At 39.2% G+C, this 9,720-nt stretch overlaps 1 protein-coding gene across 2 annotated transcripts in view; it reads left to right on the top strand.

The window, feature by feature from the left end:
- Positions 1–4,119, top strand: part of dcun1d4 (defective in cullin neddylation 1 domain containing 4) — an 18,136-nt gene extending 14,017 nt beyond the window's left edge. For both annotated transcript variants that reach the window (XM_015394310.1, XM_015394311.1), the window contains exons 9-11: positions 1,058–1,162; positions 1,255–1,357; positions 1,433–4,119. In XM_015394310.1, the coding sequence (XP_015249796.1) occupies positions 1,058–1,162; positions 1,255–1,357; positions 1,433–1,488 (264 nt within the window). In that variant the 3' untranslated portion in view covers positions 1,489–4,119. The remainder of the gene's footprint in view (positions 1–1,057; positions 1,163–1,254; positions 1,358–1,432) is intronic.
- Positions 4,120–9,720: the final 5,601 nt, after the last annotated feature.

The following is a 9,720-nucleotide window of genomic DNA, read 5'->3' as shown; positions in this document are numbered from 1 at the left end:
TCCTAGCCACAAACCTCAACGGTAGTTTATCAGGATTTTATGACAACAAAATAAGCGCTGATACATTTGGATTCTGCTGCCTCCTAAATTAAATCCAGTCCAACCACCCGCCTTCAGCGTCGTCATCGTTAGGAAATCATCACTGTGTAATTTAATCCCAGCATAAATGCAGCTGTTCTGTGAAGGCCTCCAGAAAACAGATGGCACAGACCAGACAGCTCAGAGACGAAGGTTTTGGAAGAGTTTGAACAATATTGAGACCTTTGAGCATCTCTACAGATTGTTTATTCCATCATCTGAAATCATAAAAACAGCCTGACTGTTGGCCTACAAAGATCTGGTCCTACAAGAAAGAATGAAGAAACATGTCTGCCTTTCGGGAAAAAAACCCCTGCAGGTTACTTCCAGATACATCACTTTCTCTGTTAACAGATTGGATTAAATTAAAATTCCTGTTTTATTTTGATTTCTTTGTTAATGCAGGTTTATGTTCTGTGTATCCTATAAAACTCAAATATAGTAAAGGGCCATTTCAGGCTGTAACATGATCAAGTTCTTTAGCTGCTTTTTTTAAAGCTGGGCATACACTGTGCAATTTTTATTTTATTTTTATTTTTTCAATTGTTGCACGCAGCTAACTTGCGCTAACACCACAGTGTTGAGTTCACAGCTCACAGTGTAAGTTCTCACACTGTGTGGCCCGACGCTCTGATGCGATCTACCTGCTAACAAAACCACGTCGGACTCAGTTTCCCAGTGAGATGGTGCTACTCGGATTGTCTATCTGGAAGTCAGACGAGTAGAAGTATGAAGCTCACTATAGTGAAACGCGCCGCCTTGGCAATTTGTGCAATTTTGTGCTGAAAGCCATTAACAGAAAAGGCAAAGACATGGCTGAACAAACGAGGCTCGTTCATTATCCCCTGTACACAACATGACTCATGACACACTATCAAACTGAAAGTCGGCTCAAAAGGGCAAAAAATGGTAGAGTGTAAGCACGGCGTAAGCTGCGGTCGCCATTTTAAATGAATTCTTCCATGAATGTTTTTAACAGGAAAAGGATCAGAGGAGTTTGGACTTGAACACAGCCAAGTGTATGCTGGGGCTTCTTCTGGGGAAAACATGGCCTCTCTTCCCTGTGTTTAATCAGTTTTTAGAGGTGAGCATACAACTAATGCTGCACCTGTAACGCAGAGAACTGTATTAACCTGAGGCATTTGTTTTTTTTGTTTTTTTTTTTTTGTTCCTCAGCAATCCAAGTACAAGGTCATCAACAAAGACCAGTGGTGCAATGTTTTAGAGTTCAGCAGGACAATCAACCTGGACCTTAGTAACTACGATGAAGACGGCGCCTGTAAGTCGGCAGCTAAATGATTGTGAATGCGTCCCAGTTTTACTACAGCAGTAATGGTTGTCTTTTTTTCCTCAGGGCCCGTGTTGCTGGATGAGTTTGTGGAATGGTACAAGGAAAGACAGATGTCATAGCTACAGATTTGGGAGAATAAAGAATTACAACTAAACAAAAGGAAGTAAAAAAAAATAATTCAACTGTGACCACAACAACTCTTGAGTATCAACAACCGATAAAGCAGACGCAACAAAATGAGTAAAGCAGTGACAGTTGGTGGCTGCTGGTGAAGGTTTGGGTTCAGGTTGGGGGCGGGGCTTTGCTGCCCAGAGCTGTTCTCACATTTATGCTCCCTATGGAAGTCACATTGTCGGTAGGTTTGCAGCGATCCCTCCCACCCCCTCTTAATGGCGTAGCTCTCTGTCACTGTGGCGTCTCATATTGCCGTCTATGTTGGGGTAACATGGTATCCCACGCCGATGATGCAAACGGCAAGAGAAACCAACAGAGCTGACCATTAACACATTGTATCCAAGTCTTAAACAGGATCTCTTGGACCTAGGCAGACTCAAGTATTATAGACCCGTGCAATGAAGTTCAACTTGATCTCTGGACAGATGGCACTAACTACTGTTTGTGGTTCTTCTGTAGTTTAGTAGTTCTCCTAAAAGCACACTGTGTCAAAGGCTTGACCGCAGGTTTCTGATGGCTGTGCCGTTTACTATCAAAAAGCCAGTTCTTTCTTTCCCTCCATTTCTTCTTCGTTTTGCTAATAACTTTCCGCTACCCCATGCAAAGACTATTCAAACCTCATAACACCAAACAAATCAGCATTGCTGCTTACTAACTCTTACTACAGTGCAACAGTGAGCCGCCAGCGCTCTGCTCTGCATTCATTGGTCCAACGGCCAATTTATGTATCTACGCTGCGTAGACAAGAGTATTACTGTGCCTCAAACATGAAAGTCGCTTTGTGTGTCCTGCACAGATACCACCAAACCCAAACATATGTACGTGTGACCCTACGGTGCCTTTCAAAAGTATTCCTACCCCTGTTTTTCACATTCTGTCTAAACACAGATTTTCAGTGCATTTTATTTGGATTTAGGACGATGAACCAACATGGAGTAGTGAATTGTTTGCAAGCAGAAGGCAAATGTTACATGGTTTTAAAATGTTTAATGAACATAAGTACATATTTTTATTCAACCCCTCCTGAATAAGTTTGGTTTAAAACTGCTTTTCACTGCAGTAATAGTTGCAAGACTTAATTTTGCACATATTAAAATCCTTATTCATTCCTTATGATTGGTTAGATGGAGAGGTTTGTCAATGTTAGTTTTAGAGTCTTCTTATGATTGTTCCTTTAGATTTAGGTCTAAACATTCATTGATCCATTTTATCATAGGAGTATGCTTTTATCCTTTTTATCACAGATGTTTTTTTGTTCCCATTTTCTTCTTTTGTTTAGCTACATCTAGTAGTTTCCTTTTCAACTTTGACCACAACTGACTGATAGCTGCAGATCAGCGTTCCAATAGCATAATGCTTTTTTTTGCTCCAGCAGTTGATAAGCAGTATTAGTTTTCCATGTTGGCCTAAAAGTTTAACTTTTGTCTTGTCTGACCTAAACCCCTTCTTCCATAAGTTTGCTGTATCATCGTACAAGTCTAATAATGAATTCAACTTGTAGTCTTCTTTAATAATGTCTTTCCTCTGGTCACTCTTACATAAAGGACAGATTTGTAGCATGAATGACGGCATTCATGGTGTCCTGTCTGGCAATGTGGCAATAAGAATAATTGTCTTGATGCCAAAAAGAGCCCAACAGATTTTACTTTCACAAGTGGAGCAGTAGGACTTTTGCCATAGTGTTCTGCTTGTTTTATGCATATAACTTAATCTTGTGTTATTGAATTTTTATAATTATTGAAATGAAGTTATTTTGCTTTCAAACAATTCCATATTGAGTATAGAATTAGTAGTACTGTGTACTGACAGTAAATTTAATGTGTTATTTAATTTAGACCACCAGAAAACAGCAAAGTGCTTCCAGAAGTGATCCTTGGGTGTGTTGGCTATGCACTGAGCAGGCATCAGTGCTAAACACACGCCGCCTTCGCCCTCTGGTGGCTTGAGGTAGATTTCAGACCATAGTATTTAAGGAAACTCTCTCCGTGTCCAGTGAGGTGTTTTCTGTGATATTTTTGCTGTTTGTTCTCTAATGTTCTCCGCTTAGTTCTTTACAGAAATGCTGCATTTATGCTGTGATTAAAGTTACACACAGGTTGCATATAGCTGCTGATTATTTTATGGCATTTCCTTCATGCATTTCAAAGGAGTTAATACAAACACTCCACAGTTCTTATTTAAAAAACTTTATTTTACTCTTCATTTTTCCTCCCCTTAAAAGTGCTCTTCTGCTTTTGTCCGTCATATAAAATTCCAATAAAACGCACTGAATTTTGTGGTTGTAAAGTGGCAAAATGTGAGAGTTGAAGGAGTTGTAACACTTTTTGCAAGACACTGTACATTCAGCACATGCAGGTAGTGACGCACAAGCAGTCAGGTAATCATTCAGGATGAATTCAGACTGTTTAGGCTGTGTTATAAGTTAACATAGTGCCAGATGGTGTCCATTTTGTCTTGGTGTTTAGCATTTGTTTGTCTTCCTCAGTCCACTGATAGTTTGTTGGTCTCATTTTTTCTGGTAGCGTTCCTCCAAACACTGACAGTGTTACTGTAGCTGCAGTGGAACAACTGAGACCCTCTGAGGACATGGTCTCCTTTAGGCTAGTGAGGTACGTAAGTTTGCTGAAAGCGTTTCTTTATACCACCTGTAGGACGTAAACAAAAAATGTGGACACCGACCATTTGGACGTTTGATGATGATGCTATGCTGTTCTCTTCGCCTAGTGTAATGTTCTCGTAACACATGTATAAAAAAATAAAAATACTTGTTTTTTTTTTTTTTGTCTTTGACTGTGATGTGATGCTGCACCGTCAGAAGATTTACTATTTGCATGCATGCTCCAACAGAGCCTTTTGTGAATGGATGAGCTTTTGAAAACATTTTTCAAACATTGTTTGTTTTGTACAGTTAATTGTGCATGTGTTCTGTGCTTATTTTGACAAACAGTCATGTTAGTCTATTTTTCCTATGAAAAAAACAAAACAGAATTGTGTCCACCACAACCTGGAACACACCTGTAACCTCATGGTGGACCAGGAGTTCCCTCCTGCATTTATCCCATCCTACTAATAATTATGTATAGTAATGACAGCAAACCAGTGTGAGGAAATCTTTATTATTTTGAAGTGCATACAATATTGGTTTTGTAACTTCTGTAATTAAGGTCATGATGTACATGGAAAGGTTTTCACAGAAGCTTCAATTTTTTGGCGAAAACTGGATTTAACTGTTTTGTTGTATGCTACACACTATGTAAAGATGAAAATGTCTTTAGTATAATCCAATGAAAATGCAGGAGGATGAACAGCTTGTCCCGACTGTAAATATGTTTGTAAACAATCTGAGTGTCTGTTTTCACTATAACCAATGTCTATACACATAAATAAAAAGGTTTATTAACTTACTGGCTTATGCATGGATTCTTCCAGTATATTGTATATAAAAAACATGACCGACACATTAATCACAATCCTATTTTTTGCAAATAATCAGGCTTTACTTTATAACATCAAGATGAGTTTGAGTATTAAGGATCTGTTCTCTTTGAAGCATCTCATGGTGAACATGAAGAGTTAAAGGTAGTTTGAACACTTTAAAGGACTGAAAAAAAACATTTGGAACCATAAACATGGAGGATATAGATGAAAATATGAATAAAAAATTACTTTTATAGCTTATATGTATAAAGCACTTTAAAATGTACTGTGAAAAATAAATTGCTCAAGTGCATGTTTGATAATCTATTAACAATATACAAGTAGGAAATAAAATCACAACTGGCTCAGTTTTTTCTGATTTCAATTAGAACGGCTCATATTTTTTTCTTTTTCTACCTATCTTAGCCAAGGGTATCTAGGCTTTCTCATTCATCTGGCTTAGGTGTGGCTGGATCAGGAAGCAAGATGTCTGTTGATGACTCCCCAATGCTGTGGCTTTGATAGCGAGGAACTCCATACAACAACAACAAATCTAGGTCTTTTTTTGTCTCACTTGCAGAAGGAGAATTTATTTGAGACTGTTGAGAAAAGATGTCAGTATATTTTTCAGAATGGCTTTGACTATAAGGGCCACCATCCTGTGTGTCAAATAAGGGACCTGAGTCTTTATCTAAAGCTTCCCAGTGTCTCCTCTCGTGTGACATGGCTTTTAAGGCACTGAGGCCTTTCCTCCCCTTTGCCCCTAATGAAACTGTCAATGTCTCATTTGTCTTTTGAGGTGAATTTCCAAGAATATTACTAGACAACGGAGCTGACATGTCTCGTTCGGTCTTGGATCTAGATTGTCTCAGTTTCATCTGTATGATGTCTTCAAAGCTTGTATTTGAAGCAGCTTTTGGAGTAAGAGATCCGTCGATGTCATTTGAGCCATCTTGTGAAAGATTGGATCTAAGATCATAGATTTGACTCTCGCCACTTGTGAAAGAACTTTTTGGTACTGATGATTTGAAAATGGAACGTTTATAGCTAATAATTGATTCCTCTGTTGGCCCTACAGTTGTCGATACCTGTCTGTTTTGCACCGTGTTTTGTTTTGTCAGGTTTTCATTCTGGCTGAAGAAAGGTGGGGTATTGCCTAGCTCTGGAGATGGTGCCTTAATATCCAAACGCCTCTTGATGCGTGGAATCCCACTACCCAAGTCAGTAATGCTGTGGACTTTTGTCTCGTCCTCGCTGCTTGAAGAGGATTCAGAAGTCTCTTTCGGTTGTGTAGTTAAATCCTTGTTCTCATTAAAACTGTGTTTCTCATTTATTCTCTGTTGAATTACATCTGAGAAGGTAAACCTGTCATTTGTCTCCTTCAGAGGAGGAGAAGGATTAACTTGATAGGTTTCCTGTAATGGCGATGCGCCTCTATGCATTATTTCCTGGATCCGACCAACCCTTTTCTTTATTCTTTGTCTTCTTCCTGAGCCACTTTCACTACTGGTAGAGATAGGGGAGTCAGGTGGGGGTGGGGACTTCGGATCAGATGCTTCTGTTGATGTAATTTCGAGATGCTTTCGGAAGCGGGAAACACCAAGATTCATTGTGGCCCATCTTAACTGAAGCTCTGGGTCTATCTCTACTGTTGCTCTGCTGTTGTCACTTGTTGGCATGTTCTTGCGGTCATCTGAAATAACAGTATATTTTTCTAATGTAATTTTTCTGTCTGGTTTTGGACTATAAGACATGTTTTTCCAAGGAAGTGTCTGTGGCCTTATTGTCTTCTTCTCTGAGACTGCCGATATAAAAGATATATCATTTCCAAATTTGGCTTTATTGTTTGTTTTATCCTCATCACTTTCACTACTGGATGACTGTGATTCAGATTTGTTTAGACCCAAAGATGAGCTACGGTTGGGTCCCATAGGTAACAATAAGGATGGAGCTTTACTATCTACATGCCTGTTGAAGGATTGATTTACTCCTTCATGTCTTTGGTCTCTGTCAGCTTTTAGTGAAGGGTCTGCAGTCAAACCAACACTTTTAATACTGCCAGAGGATGATAGAGGAGGAACATAAGCTTTGACATCAAGATGTTTTTTAATTCTTGATGTTTGGCTAAGATCAAGGACAGGCCATGTATTTTCTGGTTTAGAGCTAACTGTTAGAGGTACTTCAGGTGGAGGTTTTGAGGTCAGCAATTCTTCCTGCTTTTGTTTAATCACATGCCCCTTTGTTTCACTCTCACTGTCACTACTAGAGGATGAACCAGAATTAGGAGATGGTGCTTTAATATCAAGACGCCTCTTGATGCGAGGAAGATTGAAAATGTTGATAGCTGGCCACTGTCCATCTGGATCAAACCCTTTTGTAGTTGTGTCTTGAAAAGAGAGATGGGGAGGATGGAATAATACTGGCTTCCTGATGTCTTTTGTTTCATTTGCACTGTAACTTGCAGATGATGAATCTAATTGTGCTGTAGGTGCTTTGATATCTAAACGCTTTTTAAATCGTGTTACTCTCCAAAGATCAAGGGAAGGCCATTGGTTTTCCAGCTTTTGGCTTGGTGTTTGGCTTGTTTGAAGTGGATTTCTTGAAATATGAATCTCCTCTTGTTTCTGTTTTATATGGTCCTCTTTGTCATCACCACTGTCACTACTAGAAGATGAATCTGAATCTGTAGATGGTCGCTTGATATCTGAGGTTCTTTTGTGTTCTGTTGTTTTTCCAAGATCAGGCGGAGGTCCAAGCTTTTCTGGTTTAGAGTGTACTGTTGGAGAAGCTTGAATTGAAAGCACATTTTCTCTCTTTTGTTTTGTCTCATTGCTTCTTAAATCATCTTCACTATCACTGTTGGATGATGCATCTGAATAGGCTAAAGCAGGTTTGATATCCAGCTGCCTTTTTATCGTAATTTTCCCAGGATCCATTACAGGCCCCCGGTTTGCTGGCTGTTGAATTGCTGAAGTTATGCTAACTGGAACTTTTGATATAGGAAACTCTTTTTGACTCTGTTTTGTCATATGGCCTTTTGTTTCATTTTTACTGTCACTGGCAGATGAATCTAAATCTGCTGCAGGTGCTTTGATATCCAGACGTTTTTTAAATCGTGTTACTTTCCAAAGATCAAGGGAAGGCCATTGGTTTCCTTGATGTTGACTCGGCATTTGGTTTGTTTTAAGTAGATTCTGTGAAAAATGCAACTCTTCTTGTTTTGGCTGTGCCATATGGTGTTTTGTTTCACTATCACTACTAGAAGAGGAATCTGAATCTGTTGAGGTTGCTTTGATATCTACAGGTTTGTTGAATTCTGTATTTTTTTCCAGATCTGGGGGAGGCCAACGATTTTCTGGTTTAGGTATTATAGTTGGGGAAACTTTAGTTGGAAGGTTTGACATTACCAGTTCTTGCTTTTGTTTCATCATGTGGCTTCTTGTTTCATCCTCACTGTCACTAGACGATGATTCTGATTGTGTTTTGGGCGTTTTGATATCCAGACGTGGTCTTATCTGTGTTGCTTTCCCAAAATCCAGTACAGGCCACTGGTTTCCTGGTTTTTGACTTGCTGTGGTTATGTTAACTGGAACCTTTGATATAAGAGATTCTTCTTGGTTTTGTTTTGTCATATAGTCTATTGTTTCCTTATGACTGCCATTAGCAAAGGATACATCTGAATCTGCTGTAGGTGCTTTGATATCCAGACGCTTTTTAAATCGCGTTACACTCCAAAGATCAAGTGAAGGCCATTGGTTTCCTTGATGTTGACTAGGCTTTTGGCTTGTTTTAAATGTATTTCTTGATGAATGTAACTTCTCCTGGTTTTCTTTGATCATATGGGCTTGCCTGTCATCATCGCTGTCACTACTAGAAGATGAATCTGTTGCATGCTTTGACCTCACCAATTCCCCTTGCTTTTGTTTCATTACTTGTCCTCTTGTTTCATTCTCACTGTAAATACTAGATGATGAATCTGGATCTGGTGTGGGGACTTTGATATTCAGGTATCTTTTTGTTGGAGTTATTTTCCTAAGATCCAGTGCAGGCCAGTGGTTTTCTGGATTTTGACTTGCTGTAGTTCTTTTGGCCAAGACATTTACTATTGGTAACTCCTCTTGCTTCTGCTCTGTCAGATGTTTTTTTGTTTCACTATCACTAGAAGAAGATGTATCAGAGTCTGTGGATTGTCCCTTGACATCTAGAGGTTTCTTGAACTGTGTTTTTACAAGATCAGATGGAGGCCAACGGTTTTCGGGTTTAGGTCTTACTGTTGGGGAAACTTTAGTTGGAAACTTGTACATCAACATCTCTTCTTGCTTTTGTTTCAACACATAGCCTCTTGTTTCATCCTCACTGTCATTACTAGAGGATGAATCTGAATGTCCCCTGGGTGCTTTGATATCCAGGCGTCTTTTTATTTTTGCTACTTTCCCAAAATCAAGTGTAGGCCATTGGTTTACTGGATTTTGACTTGCTCCAGTTATGTTCAATGGAACTTTCAATATGGCTAGTTCCTCATGCCTCTGTTTCCTTATATGCTCTTGGCTTTCATTGTCGCTGTCACTAGAAGAAGATGAATCACCCTCCGATGATGGCTCCATGATATCTTGAGGTTTCTTGAATTCTTCAATTAGTTCAAGATCCGGTGGTGGCCAACGCTTTTCTGGCTTAGGTCTTACTTGTGGGGAAATTTTAGTTGACATAATCAACTCTTTTTGCTTAATATCAATCATGTGTCCTCTTGTTTCATCCTCACT

Source organism: Cyprinodon variegatus, unplaced genomic scaffold (assembly GCF_000732505.1).
Source record: "Cyprinodon variegatus isolate N-32 unplaced genomic scaffold, C_variegatus-1.0 Scaffold680, whole genome shotgun sequence".
Classification (NCBI taxonomy): Eukaryota; Metazoa; Chordata; class Actinopteri; order Cyprinodontiformes; family Cyprinodontidae; genus Cyprinodon; species Cyprinodon variegatus.
Note: the sequence above shows the minus strand (reverse complement) of the source record. Positions and strands in the feature narration are given on the sequence as shown.